The following is a 15129-nucleotide window of genomic DNA, read 5'->3' as shown; positions in this document are numbered from 1 at the left end:
TTTGGATCTATTTGAATCGAATTTGTGCTCGAATTGGAGTTTAAACGAGAATATCAAGCTGCGGAGCATTATGGACCGTTCATCAAAGATTGGACAGATCTGAACCATCCAGTGAAGATCTGGTTGATCTAACCTAAGGGAGAGTAGATCCAGACCCTTTATCAAGATTAGCACCTTCAGATAAGATTTTTAGAGACTTTTCACCGTTGATCAAGCTCCAAATCAATTTCAGCCGTCCGTTCAGATCTGATTAGATTCAAAAGAGAAGCTACAGTAGCATTCCTCTTCGTCGATCTCCTCCGCGCAGCTACATCCCCCGGTGCGATTTCTTCCGGATTCCGACCCCTTTCCTTCTCCGATCATCCTTTCAAGCTTCAACCTCGGTGGATAATCTCTACAGCAGCTCATCCCGATCTTTTGGAGCCATCAGAGGGGGTTTCCTTCGGTGGAATTTGGCTCTTGGTATCTCTCTGTTCATCTCAGATTTGAGGTGTTCCTCCACATCTGAGTTTCCATTCCTTCATGGGATTATCGGCGGTAGTCCTCTGGTTATTCTGAACCATTTCCGATAGCATACCATCACCCGCATCTTCATTCCAGATTCAGAGAGCTCCGGGTTGCAGATTTCCAGCATTTTCGGCACTTGAGTGGGTTTAGGGTTGTTCTAGCTCACCGGAGGTGGTTCGCCGACATTGTTGAGCATACCTCGAACTGAGACGCAGCTTAGGTTCTTCGTTGAGGTCCGGAGTTGGGTGTTCTCGACTTCGACACTCTTGTGTGACGACAAGAGTGTGAGGAATGTTGGATTGATTGTGAGAATGGATCAGTTAGGGTTTATTTTACTTTGTTACTGTTCTTACAGATAGATTATATTTCTTTTGATTTAGTTATGTCTTATCACTGCCATTTAGCATTTCTTATTCTTGTTGAAGTTTAATTCATGTTTGGAAGCTAGAATTTCATATATGGAACTTAGTTTAAGTCTTGTTAGATACTTGGTTAATTGTTAAGTGGTTAGGTTTTAATTAGGGTTTAAATTTCGCTGTAGAACAGATTTAATTGTGTCTCGCTATTTTATATTTAGTTTAAGTGTGTTGATGGTTTAATTATGACGTAGGGTGACAATGCGTTATGGCTTGATCATTGACACCTAGTTAGGTTTCACTATTGCTTTAGATTAATTTCTTATTCGTTGTGCTTTACATTTGTTAGATTTAGATTTAAAGTTTAAACCCCCATTTATATGTTAAAACCCCAAAAATAGGAATAAAATATAATCCTAGATTACATCCTACTGTTGGTTCCTCGAGGTTCGATCCTGGGCTCGTTATTACAACATGATTGTGCAGTTAAGGGGTTCAGTGAATATACATTGTTAATTTGATTTGCGGGTGTGACAGACTCGTTATCATGCATCACGAGATTCAAAACATTCATTCTTAGTGAATATCATTGTATAATCCATCACTATCTCATTATTCATAGGACCAATGACACTACTCTCCATAGAATGTGTATTTGATTCCTAATAAGAATCAGAAAATATTATAACATTATAAATATAACTTTATAAAATGTAAAAATACGCATTAGTATTGTTCACCCAGTGTTCGCCTACAAATGGACGAACATGACTCACATGTTCAGAACTAAGATACCGAACGTATTCAGCTATATTCAAAAAAAATCAACCAAACATATTTCATTATGTTCGGTTTCCAAAAGCCGAACATTGCTCAAACTATTTAGCCTGGAATGACCGAACACTGTGGAATAACTTTCGGACTGCTATAGTTCAAATCACAATGATACAAATATACAATTATATTACACAAAAAAAAAAACTTAGATTGTTCGTGGGAATTGGATCTTCATTGCCCATCGTGTTTGATTTGTTACAAAAATGAAGTTTTGGGAGATATAAAATTGTTAGGGTTTAGATAAAGAGTAAAAAAGAGAGCAAAAGAGAGGGGCGGAGGAAGGAGAAAGAGGGGAGGGAGATATAAATTTTATAAAAAGGGTGTTTTAGACTTTTTACCTAAGGATATTGTGTTTAGTGATCCATGGGGTGTGGATAGCTACTCCCATATCTAAATTAACTTAACTGGTAGTGGGTAGACATAACAATCGTGAAACAATTTTCTTTTTATTGGCACTTGTATCCAATTTATGCAGACTACTTTTGGGAAAATTGATTTGATCCTATAAAAATTTTGCATCATCTATTAGGATAAATTAAAAAGTATTTACAGTGAATATCCATAAGCTCAGCGTTCTTAGATCAACTACCCTATTGTGTGACTCGTTAAATCTATTTACATAGTTTGATTAAAGTATTTTTGATAATATTTTTGACAAAAGTAAAAGTATAAGTGTGTTTTTGAGATAATGCTAATTTTAAGAATTTTGCAGGAGGAAGTAGGGCTATAAATAAACTAAGCCGAGTCAAATTTTGGGATGTTCAAGCTTATTTGATAAGGTAATCGAACCAAGCTAAGTAGAGGTTAACATGAACCAAACCTTTGAAATGACTGTTCAAGCTTGACTTGGTTTATTTTTTATGAGCTTGAACTTGTTTGAAACTTGGTTTGAACTTGGTTCGTTTAGATATTATCGAACTCTCAATTTAAACTTGTCTTGCGTTTGGTTTGAGTTTAGTTCATTTAGATGTTATCAAACTCTCAATTCAAGTTTATTTGATTATTTAAAATTTTTACTTATTTGATTGGTTATCAAACTTATTTATTTTATTTTTTTGTTTATTTAACATATGAGTTTTATTAATGAACATGGTTCGTAAATATTGTTTACGAACGTTGTTCACAAACGTTATTCACGAATATTAACGAACTAAAAACATGTGTTTAAGTTTGCTTGTTTAGTGGAACAAGCTATTAAGCTTATTTATTTAATTAATTTTATGTATTTTAAATGAATATAAATAAGCTAAGTTTTCATGAACGTTTCTTTCACCATAAGTAGGGATGACAATTTCACCTGAACCCGATGGAGGATCCGATATCCGACCCGAATGGAGGAGGGTATGGAGGGACTATCAATACCCGATACTCGACCCGAATACCGATTAAATAATATATATACATATATTAAAGAATTTTTTTTCTAAAATCAACTTACTATTTTTGTTGATATTAGAAGGAGACTATATAGATGTTTAATCTATTTTTTTAATTATATATATATATTTTTAATAGGTTGTTAATTTTAATATATTTTTATTGAATGATAATAGTTGGATAGAAAGAAGAAAAATTATAACTATAGAAGATATCTGATCATTTAATGGGTACGGGTATACTCATCGGAAATCCTATACCCGATGGGTATAGAGACGGAGGATATAAAATCCGATCCGAACCCGACCCATTGTCATCCCTAACCCTAAGGAGAAAGTGGGCTATTCAATAATTTCAAAAAATTAGATGGGCATATTGAAACATTCCCAACTTCATCGGATTTTGTTTTTCTTTTCCATCTCCAGGGATTTGTCACACAGTTCCAAAATCGAAGGGCGTGGCTGCGGCGGAGACGGCAGCGGAAACCCATGGCGGAGGGCTTTGTCGACGACGAGAACCTCGAGGCGATCGTCACCAGAATCGAGCAGAAATCCCGCAAGATCGAGAGCTTGCTCAAGCAGTGAGTTCCAATCGAAACATTAGGCCTCAATCTGAGGTAGATCTATAAGGTTCCAACTTCCCGCGTAAGCCCTAATGTTGATCCTCCTGATGGCAGATCAAAGCCGGTAGAGGCGTTGAAGACGGCTTTGGAAGGTTCCATCTTGAAGACCAGAGACGAGAGGTGCAAGGTTGGTGGGGATCCGATCCTTTTATTCCGTTGGTTAGATTAATCTGTATAGATGTAAATTTATGTTTCTTTTGTTGGTTTTCTTTTGCCTTAGTCTGCGAATTGGATAGTAGTCCATCGAGCAATCATGGCCATAAAGGATGTGGATGCTATGTTATCATATTTGGATCCCGAGTATTATGACATACTCATGAAGTAAGATGCTCATATCATTTTTTTCCCCTATTTCTTGAATATTGATCTTGTTAAGCAATCGTTAGCAAATCTCATGGTAAATGCAATTTTTAGACACCCACAATAGATTATATCAAACTACTTGATTCATGGGTAAATGCAATTACATGGGAAAAATTACATTGTTCAGTCAATATATCCCTTAAATGTGGTGCAACATATGAGGATTAGCTAATCCTAATAGTTTCTGGTAGGATAAGAGAGAATACTAATGGAGTTATGAAATACAGTCTTTCCTTTGTCCACAATTGAAACATTGCTGCATGAATCAGTAGATCCATTTTGGACTGGCAGTTTTAAGTTGTAGCTTTTTCTGTTATTTTTATGCAGTTTGTTGTTGTTTTTTGGATAATGATTATATTGACAGTGCTTAATTAGGAAATATGGATGTGAATTATTAACATCAATATGATTATTATTTCTTAAGTCAGTATGCATTTCTGTACTAGGGATAAATAAAGGATTGCAATGTTTAAATCTGCACAATATGGAATAAAGAACTAGGGGAAAGAACTAGCTGAAACTTGTCATTTTACCTCATTTTGCACTTGGCAACAGAAACCCTTTAGTCATACCCTTTCTGTTCGGCATTAGACTATGGTAAAAATGCATGGAAATAAGTTACAGTATCCAAGTGGCTAATCTACTCCTAGAATGGATCTCTAGTCTTCGGGTAATTATTTATATCAGGATTTGAAAGGTGCTTTTAGGTGGCTGGTGGTCAACTCATTGCATAGTGTCTATGTGATTATTATTAAATGATATTTTAATATCTATTTATTGATAAATTGACTAATATATATCCAACAAAGTATATTAATAAATTGATTTATTTATAACTTCCCTCCCATCTTCCCTCATGCTGTGGTGTGTGTCTAGGGGTGTCGCCTGGTGCATTCTAGGGAGTGGATTTTTTAGCTGGACGCCTGGATCGAACACCACTCATCTGATGCTTCAAGCGTAGAAAAGTGGACTACTCGTTATGCTCAGGAATGCTTTGGGTGTAATCTCAAAGCTGATACTAACTCCCCACCTGCATCATAAAACAAGTACGATTTAGCATCTCTAGTGGTTGGTTGTAGCACGTGACTTTCTAGGTGGACAATCCCTCTCTTTGAATTTTCAATAAATTATCATGAAATTAATCTAAATTGTGATACACTAGTTTAGTCCCAAATTGAAAATTAGGGGTTAATCAAGTAGATCTATAGACTTAGATGAGTGAGTTAAAACTAGCTTGAGCTTAAGCATTTTGGGAGGGTTGTGATAATTCGATTAGAAGGAACCTAAATCTTCATTAAGGACTGTCAATGTGTATTCATGAATCCATTGTGCAAATGAAAGATCATTTTAGGCTATGAATTGGACTTTATTCCTTGATAGGGATGCCAACCCTTAATCGAGGAGACTATGATGCACTTTATTTGTCCCTTACAAAGAGTTGTGGTGTAATTAGGGGAATTGGTAGGCATAAATAAGTGAACTATTACTAAGTCGAACATTATTAAACTAGTTGTTGGATGTAATAAAGTTAATAGGTTAGTTCTATAACTTTAACAGGTTTAACATAACATCCAACTATTGTTTGCAATCGCACTTGATCCCAACCTGGATCGGTCTTCTAATCTTCCTTGAGAAGTCAAACAATAACTTTTGAGATTTATAAAGAGATAACTGAAGATGAGCCAACTACTTTAAATAAAAAGGACAGCCCGGTGCACGAAGCTCCCGCTATGAGGGGTCCCGGGGAAGGATCCATTTTACGCAGCCTTATCCTATTTTTTTTTGCAAGAGGCTGTTTCCAGGATTCGAACCCGTGACCTTTTGGTGACAATGCAACAATTTTACCGTTGGTTGTTGCACCAAGGCTCCCCTTCAGCCAACTACTTTGAATGGATTCTATAAAATGTATTGGAATCAAACAGAGATGGAATGCTATGTCTAGTCTTTGGCAAGATCAATTAAAATTTAGTGATCAATCCTTTGATTTATTGGTCGGGTAATAGCAGTTAACTGCATGTGTAATGTCAAGCGAACAAAGGGGCAAATGTAAACCTTTAGCAGAGGTGGATACGTGAAGGTGATTGACGTAATTGTAGTTGGGCAATTACAAATTTACAATGAGCTATCCATTAAGGTGATTTTGGCAATAATTTGGCATTATCACTTTTAGTGGAGGTTGACATCCTATGAAAATGATTGCTCTGATTGTGGATGTGATAAAACTTCACAAAGGCTGAATAGAATCTACAAGATGTTTTTTTTCAAGATAGAAGGAACCGATAATTTTAAAAGTATTAAATAGCTTTTCCTATACTTCTAGGTTAAACTTAATTCTAATAAGGTACTATATAACTACTAATAATTTGATACTGTATATTAAATAGTCTCCCTTTACTTGTATTTATATTATGTTGCTTTCAACTTATGCTCCATATAGTCGACCCCACCTAGTGGGATAAGGTTTGGTTGTTATTGTTGTTGTTGCTATCAACTTATGCATAATTCCTTGTGTATTTAGATACTTAGAAGTAGGTCCCTAATTATTTACACATAGTTCTATTACAGTTCCTGTTAATCTGGTGCAAAAATATTATAAGACCCCAGCTTTTGCAAGTATATTTATTTCTTGAAACTCACACAAATTTGGTCAGAAAATCTACTATTGTTTGATGTAAAAATAAATTAATTATCTTCGTAGATTATACTTTTGTTCCTGATAAAGTGGCTATTGATTTCTGTATCTTTTATGATCCTTGAAAGATTGTGTTAGAAGTGATATGTGGCAATTTGATTGGCACAATATAGCTTCATTATCTTAGTAGAGGCAATATTCAGAAATTTTCAAAATTAATCGGTTTCAAATTTATTTTTGATCTATGGTTTTAACAAACAAATTTGCAAAAGTTAAGTTTCTCTCCCTCTTTTCTCCTCTCTAAAGTAATGGCCAAAAGGGGAACTTTACTTCTTTCCTTCCTTCCAAGGAAATAGAAACTAGGGACCATACTCTTTGCTGATAAGAGAAATCCATCTACTAGAGTGATATTGGTATGATGAAATGTTAGCATAAGGCCCAAGAAAAGGGAAATATTAGCACACATGCTTCGTAAGTTTCAGAATCTACAGGTTCATAACCTAGAGGCATGTGTTATATAAGCACTACAAGTACCTTCATGAACTTAGGAGTTTGGATATCATGTCTTGAGATGGTTCACTTTGAGAAGTTTGGCGCTTAAGTAAGCATTTATAATCAATTGGTACTTTAGCTGTGTTAGTTCTTGAAGGCTTAATGTTAGAAGGCCCACATGAAAATTTTGCTTTGGTTGCATTGTGCTGCAAGTTGTGAAGATCCCTTGATGGTAATTAACTAAGAAAGACAGGAAATATAAACCAAATGAAGACACCAAGGAAAACCTGCATTGATGATAGTGCAGGGAATGATATTTGCATCTCTGAAAAGAAACACTGAGGGTGGATAAATTCACCTCAAAAGCTTTATTGAAAGGCGATGGTTTTGAGATCCAAGTATAGCTACTTGAAAGGATATTAGATTTGAAGCAGGAGGAGAAGGAAAGGAGGGGTAGCAATCACTTCAAATACAACCTATGAAACCGGTCAGATGCTGTTACAGGACCAAGATATTTGGAAAATCTTGCTGCTAATCGATCCTCTTCTTAATTGTGCCATTGGATCTGCTGGTGATGTGAGCTGGGTAGCATGAGTTTGTGCAGGGATGATTAGCAGCACACATTTAGAAGCTTCAAGGGTCGTCATTATAGCCGCAGAGGGAGAAGGCTCGCATCACGCAGACAACATCATTGGTAGGAGACGTGAAGATGTAGTGCAGTTGATAGCCTTGCAAGATAAGCTCACAAGAGCATGAAACACTCTCACCCGGAACTTCTCTGGCAAGGAGGCTGACTTTTGTGGCAAGGGAAGCTTGGTAAGGTTATCTTCATTTCATGAGGCAGAAGGCGAGCATACGAATTTGTGAGCACATTTAACAAAGACTGCCATAAGTGTGTGAGACAAAGCTAATGAGCACATTCTGAGGAACAAATTTGTGAAGGATGCATGGAGAAACTATTCCATGCTGATTTGAAGGAAAATTATTAGGTTTAATCCCTAGGTTAGTCCTGCTCTACCTAGATGTATATCATTGCAATATATCATCTTCGTATACTTGTATACATAGGTATTTACAACTAGGCCCTTAACTACATAGACAGGTCACCAGCTAGTATAAATAGGAGTTTACTTGCCTATACCTATTTATCAAACAAGTATAATAGGTGTTCCGCATTTTTATATTAATTAACAATTAACAATAGTTTAATATATTTAATTAAAGAGCTTAGTTGATATTCTTATACGACTACTAATGATAATGATAGGTATAATCTCATAATAAACAAACAATTTGATAATAAGAGTTATTTAATAGTTGAGGATATTTATTTTCCTCTATTTGTATTTTTTTCAAAAAATTCCTACTGATCTATCAATATGACATGACTGATTAAGATTTTCAAATTAGCGGATCTCTTTATCAACTTCAATTTCCTGAAAATTGTCTCCATCACGTTGTATTTGTCTGTGTTATCGGTGTACACAATGATACAGATTATAACAATGCTCAAATCAATAAATTTTCAACAATAACATAACTTGAATTTTCATATAGTATATATCGATCAAATGTAAATCCATGCACAGTTAGTCACATAATAGTTCAACTCGTGTCAATACATAAGCAAAGAGAAAGATGACTCATGACTCAGGTACTCTAGTCCACAATTATGCTTGCCATGAAATGCATACTCAAAGAACGACTCAGTATCCATAGGAAAATAGAAGAAACAAATCAAAAGGGGAACCAAGGTCCATTGCTTCATGGGTTTATAGAAAAAGAAGTTTCTTTTCTTCTACCTCTTTTTAGGGTCTAATCCCCTCAATACTGCTACTCTCTAGCCTCTAATAACAATCCCTCCGTCTTCCACTCAAACCATAAATTCCTCTTGTTCCACTTTCATTTTCACCTTTTTTCATCCCTCTTGTCTTAGCCTTTGCTTCTGTCAGGTGACCATTTGGTTGATACAATTGTTGATATCATTACGGCACCTGCTGCCAACCGAGAACATTGATGCCATATTCCTTTGTTCCAATCTTAAATTCCCTTTTTATCGTCACTTTTAAATTCTTCCTACAATTCAAAAACACAAACTAGGGATAAAAATAAATAGGGATCCTATATGAAGAACAATACAACAAATACTCAAGGAATTAGTTAGATAACAAAGAACTCATGGACTCAATGAAAAATGTTAGAATTCCACTGCAATTGCTAAACAAGTCCTCAGAGTTGCGCTTTGCCACTGAGGAGTAACTTCCTGTCAATCATTGGAGAATGAAGCCCTTTGCTCTCCTTGCGCCACAGATTGGCTCTCTTTCTCATGAGGAATATGTTTGGCTCCACTTGGTCTCTATGTTTTGGGAAAAAGGAATAATTATTATTGTGTGAGCATTAGTGAAAGATTCTCAAAAATCATTATGCTGGAAACCCACTAAGAGGTGTCTATAGGCACCAAGATGAGAAATCTGAGGCCTGTATGCCAAGATGTTTTTGATATTTGTCTTTGTAGAGTTGAGTTCCTATAAATTTAGCCCTCTTATGTTGACATTCAATTGTAGATTCATCTCTTTCGCAAGTAGATGCATGCAAGTGAGGATATCACATTGAACTTGGTGTAGTTTCTGTTTTGTTTTTTTTTTAAAAAAAATTGGATACTTTTTTCACTGTGCTAGTCTCTAAAGTTGTTAGAACATCTAGCTTTTCCTACCGAAAATAATCATATTTCATAGCTCATATTAAAAGTTTATATATTAAAAGTTTATTAGCTTTTAACACGTTCAAGGAAATTTAGCTATTTTCTGGAGGAGCTCAACTTCTAATCTCAAACTCATGCCAACCTTTTTGCTGTTCGTTGACATGGATGGATTGCAGGTACTTGTATAGAGGATTAGCTACTGGAGACAGACCTACGTGCGACCAGTGCCTAAAGATCCACGAAAAGTTGACAGAGAAAGCAGGGTTAGGATGCATACTTCGCTCATTGGCTGACACTGTTAATACTGTGTAAGCTTCATTTATGATGAAACCTGTAGATGAAATCAACCAACTTAATATGCAATTAAGCTTTATATGATTACACGGGGTAAAGGCAATCCGAGTGTCCCTCCAATCCGTTCCTACGCCAAAGATTTAACAGCAGCTTGTTAAGCTTGTTTTTATGACAGCATCTGCTTTTATTTTCATGGTAATTACTTCGACAGTACGTTTACTAGTTTGGACAAAAATTTATTTGTCATAGACATAAGACATGAATGAATAAATAATGCATCGAGAAGTGTGAAGAAAACAAATCATTCTGGGAGTGCGTTATATGCCAGCTCAGTGCTTAGAAGCATACTCAGCAACAGCTGGACATCTGCAGTGATGTGAGTGTACAAGTTATTAAATTTCGCATTCATGCCACCCTTGCTCGGTGAAAACGAAAGTGACAGTTGATTGTGCTTTTCATATTTCATAATAAGTGTCGTCATTGTAATGGTGCAATTCTGCATTGATAGATGAGTCCAAGATTGTCGAGATGAGATGAAGCTTTGAGTTTGGAGATGGAGGAAGGTGCTGGCGGTTCTTCCCAGATAGAGGAACCTTATCGGATAAATGCTTAGAAGATTTTACAGGTTAGATTTTACTTGACTTTTTAGGCACAATGCTTAGAATGAAATGATCAAAAGCTCATCTAAAGTTGCAAAAATTTTAAAAGATACATTAACTTTCAAATTTATTGATATTAGTTTTAAAAAAATAATACGTATGCATTATCAAAGTAGTATTGGTTTTTAAAAATTATCGTAATGTTCTCGCAAAATGAAAAATAATTATATCTTTAGAAAATTTTAAAAGTTAAATACATTTTGATCAATTATTATTATTTTTTTTAAAAAAATTATGCGAAGAAAACTGGACTGACTTTGCATGGATGAGAATATCAATCATTTAAGAAGGCTGGCAGCAAGGCCCTGTCAGTTGCCCCACACAAGTGATTATCGGCTTTGTTATATCCAGAACAATCTAATTCAAAATATCACTCTTGTCCAATTATATATATAATATACACACCGAATTATTATCTTAGGCCAATCTTAGGCTATGCGCGTAGATGCTGGAGGCATCTCCAATAAGCATCGACGAGTGACGCACACATATGTTGCCTAGGTAACAATGCTATATATATATATATATATATATATATATATATATATATATATATATATATATATATATATAAAAAAGCATCCACGAGTGACGCTCACACATGTTGTCTAGGGTAACAATGCTATATACATGTTCGCTCACCTGTGGTTTTCTCCCTGTGGTTTAGTGCGGCTATGATGAGTTGGACGCGCCACGTAAGCAAAAAAAAAAAAAAAAAAAAAAAAAATGAAAAATCACTACCGCAGTCACGATCTCTCCGCTTCTCCCTGCGGTTGCCGCTGATCTTCACGAGACGTTGGCGGATCACCCCTCGCCCGGATCACAACCTGACTCTGGCCGAATCACGGCCCGATTTCGGGCGCCATCTGGTCGGAATCCGACCGTTTCGTGGCCAAAATCTGCCGCGACGCTAGCAGACACAGCGCTGTCGATTCTGGCCATGATCCGGCCGGAATCCGGTCGTGATCCGACCGGATCACGGCCGGAATCGGCAGCGCTGCGTCTGCTAGCGTCGCGAGAAATTTTGGCCACGAAACGGCCGGATTCGGGCTGCCATCTGGTCGGAATCCGACCGCGATCCAGTCGACGGTGGCCGGGCGTCCAGCGGAAGGTCGGTAGTCATGTGACAGTCGGTGGCTTAGCGAGGTCGGCGAAGAAGACGAGAAGAGAGATGATGCCATATTTTTTTTTTTTTTTGGCTTTGATATATATATATATATATATATATAAAGAAAAGTAGGCGCGCATATGTTGTTGCCTAGGGACAGATTATATATGATATGATATAATATATAGTCGAAATTTATATACACCGATCGATATATATATATATATATATATATATATATATATATATATATATATATATATATATATATATATATATATATATATATATATATTCTGGACGAATCTTATACGTGTCAATGATTTTTTAATCATTATGGTCAAAATTAAATTTGTTTATTTCCCTCTCATCTACATATAAATTTCTTCCCTCTTCTACATGCATGAAAATATCTATTTTACATGTACATTGGTGTTGATGTTTAAAAATCAACATCAAAATGAAGTTGATCTTTAAAGGTTAAGTTTAGCTTCCTGTTCTTTAAAGAATAGCCATCAGTATGTTAGTGCTAATTTTTATAAATCAATATCAATGTATTGGTGTCCAAATCAACACCACTATTGATGTCAACGTGCTAGTGTACAAATCAACACTATGCTGGTGCACAAACTAACACCGTGCTATTGTACAAATCCCTACTATTATTATTGTTGGTTTGCTAAACTAGCACCACGTTGATACACATTCACGCAGATTAATATGTTAGATACTCATTTACGTAAATCAATATCACAGTTAGTATTGATTTATATAAATCAGTATTAACATATTGATATTGATTTTAAAAATAAGTACCAATATATATATCTAAGAGAAAGACTTATACGTAGAATAGCGAAAAAAAAATTATATATCGACTAAATAATAAAATTAAAAAAATTAATTTTAACCGTATCAAATGATTCCCATGATATATTGCCATAATTGTACTGGATAAGTATATATATATATATATATATATATATATATATATATATATATATATATATAAAGTTTCCAAAAGTTTGATCATATTATATATATATATATATATATATATATATATATATATATAAAGTTTCCAAAAGTTTGATCATATTATATATATATATATATATATATATATATATATATATATATAAATAAAAAGCTTCCAAAGTTTGATCATATTTCGCCATCTATATTATATTATATATATATATAAAAAGCTTCCAAAGTTTGATCATATTTCGCCATCTATATTATGATTGGGGGAGATGAGCTGGCCGATAGACACTGTCGGAAGTTGAGCGTCCACCACTCCGTTTTTTTAAATTATTATTTACGTGAATTTACGCAAGTCGAATTTGAAGACCACATTTGGATACATGGAACAAAAGGGCGTGCTCTCGTCCATGCCGCGCACGTGCACCTTCCCCCGTCCCGCGGCAACCTGTTCCCCAAGTCGAAGCCCACACGTGCGAAGGCGAAACGGAAGGCGCCGTCTCAAGCACGTGACATCTCCTCCCACAGCGCCGCGCATCGCCGCCTTGCGAACCCCACCCGCTTCCCCTCCAGGTCGTACACCACCTCGAAACCTTGCTGCTGGAAGTTGCCCAGCGTCCCGGCCGGCCCCCCGTATTCCTCCTCGCCGGAGGCCTCCCCGCCGCTCATCACCATCAGGCACCCTACCCGCCGCCCGCCGCTCTCGAACCCCATGAAGTAGTTCCGCCGTGGCAGCGCCACGCTGGCGTTTCCCGCAAAGTGGAGCGCCAGGCCCGGCACGCTACGCCGATCCGCAACCCGGTCCTCGAAGAAGTAGCACGGCCTCAGCCCGGTGCGCTCCTCAGCCTCCGCGGCCCGCTCGAACCCTGCCCGGCTCATCTGACGGTTGAATTCGTTCGCCAAGCTCGTGTAGGTCTCCGCCGGAAGCATCGTGAAGGTGGTGCCCGAATCGACCACCATCCCGCCGTTCCCTCTCCGGTCGACATCCCTTAGTTCGGGCGGCGCCCGAACCCGGCTCGGCCCGATCGACAACGACTCGAGGCCGACGGAGTAGAAGTAGGGGTGTTTAGGGTTGTGGAGGAGGGGGGTGTAGACGAAGGGCGGATCTTGGTCCGGTTCCGATGGCTTCGGCTCGGTTCGGCCCAGGATGAGCGGGCTGGGCCGGAGGAGGCGGTCTTGCTGGAAGGAGTGGGAGACGAGGCAGTAGGAGAAGCGGGCGGCGAGGGAGGGCGAGAGAGCGGCGAGCTGGGCGGGCAACGAGAGCGGGCCTCGGCCGAACCCCGCGACGCCGACGGGCTCCGCCAGCGCGGAGTGCGCACACGCAAAGGTAAAGTTTTGCAGGCGGAGCGGCGCCGCGGAAGGGGCAGAGGAGCCGTGTAGGGAGAGCGGGCCACGGCGGAGGCGGGCGACGAGGCTCCCATCGCCGTAGGCGTAGTAGAACCGCGGGCACGGGGCGGAGCAGGAGTCGGTCTCGATGTCGTCTAGGGTGCACGCGGCGATGGCGCAGAGATCGGAGGCAGGGAGCCCCGAGTGGACGGCGGAGCAGGCGGCGGAGCCGCAGGTGACCTGGCGGGACGCCGGCGGCGGGGGCAGCGGTGGGTGGAGGGGAGGGTACGACGGCTTGCCCTCGCACAGCATGCACTCGAACGGGGAGCAGGGGAACCATACGAGGTCGCTGCCGGTGTCCATATACAGCGACACGATAATGGGTGCGGACGGCGCGCCGACGGAGACACTGAGCGTGTAGTCGCTCCCGGGGGACAGCGGGAGGGAGACCTGCTGCCGGCGTCGCTCCGGAGCGTGCCGGCGGCTACGGTGGCGCGCCGCCGAGTGGAGCGCCGACGACTTGAGGTGCTGGAGGGTGCTAAAGTTGGAATTTTGGGAACGGGAGAGGGAGTGGGAGAGGGGGAAGACGACGGAATCAGGCCGAGCACCATCAATAACCAAGAGCTGGTCACACAACAGGAGCAGCAGAAACAGGGGAGCCATGAAAGCTTGCATTTTGATGGTGGAGGAGGAACAAGGAGAAGCTGCGAGTGGGGCAAAGCAGGAAGCTTCCAACACCTCAACTTATAGGAGTCGAATTCGAAATGAATGAATATGGAAGAGAGTGCAGCAGAATAAGTTTAATGGAGTTTTAAATGAGGGAGGAAAGAGTGTTCCTGTCTTCAGAAGTGAGAAAGTAATCCATCCTTGG

The 15129-nt window shown here is 38.8% G+C and overlaps 2 protein-coding genes across 2 annotated transcripts; one reads left to right on the top strand and one right to left on the bottom strand.

Annotated features, from left to right (window-relative positions):
- Nucleotides 1-3489: 3489 nt before the first annotated feature.
- Nucleotides 3490-10374, top strand: LOC121970058 (actin-related protein 2/3 complex subunit 5A-like). Its single transcript, XM_042520465.1, has 4 exons — nucleotides 3490-3657; nucleotides 3754-3826; nucleotides 3920-4020; nucleotides 10064-10374. The coding sequence occupies exons 1-4, from the start codon at nucleotides 3566-3568 to the stop codon at nucleotides 10197-10199; spliced, it is 402 nt and encodes a 133-aa protein (XP_042376399.1). The 5' UTR covers nucleotides 3490-3565; the 3' UTR covers nucleotides 10200-10374.
- A 2770-nt stretch (nucleotides 10375-13144) lies between these two features.
- LOC121970057 (probable aspartyl protease At4g16563) lies at nucleotides 13145-15129 on the bottom strand. Its single transcript, XM_042520464.1, has one exon. It carries the CDS (start codon nucleotides 14931-14933, stop codon nucleotides 13434-13436), a length of 1500 nt encoding a protein of 499 aa, XP_042376398.1. The 5' UTR covers nucleotides 14934-15129; the 3' UTR covers nucleotides 13145-13433.

Source organism: Zingiber officinale, chromosome 4A, assembly GCF_018446385.1.
Source record: "Zingiber officinale cultivar Zhangliang chromosome 4A, Zo_v1.1, whole genome shotgun sequence".
NCBI classification, from domain to species: Eukaryota; Viridiplantae; Streptophyta; class Magnoliopsida; order Zingiberales; family Zingiberaceae; genus Zingiber; species Zingiber officinale.
This window is presented reverse-complemented; position numbering and strand designations above follow the sequence as displayed.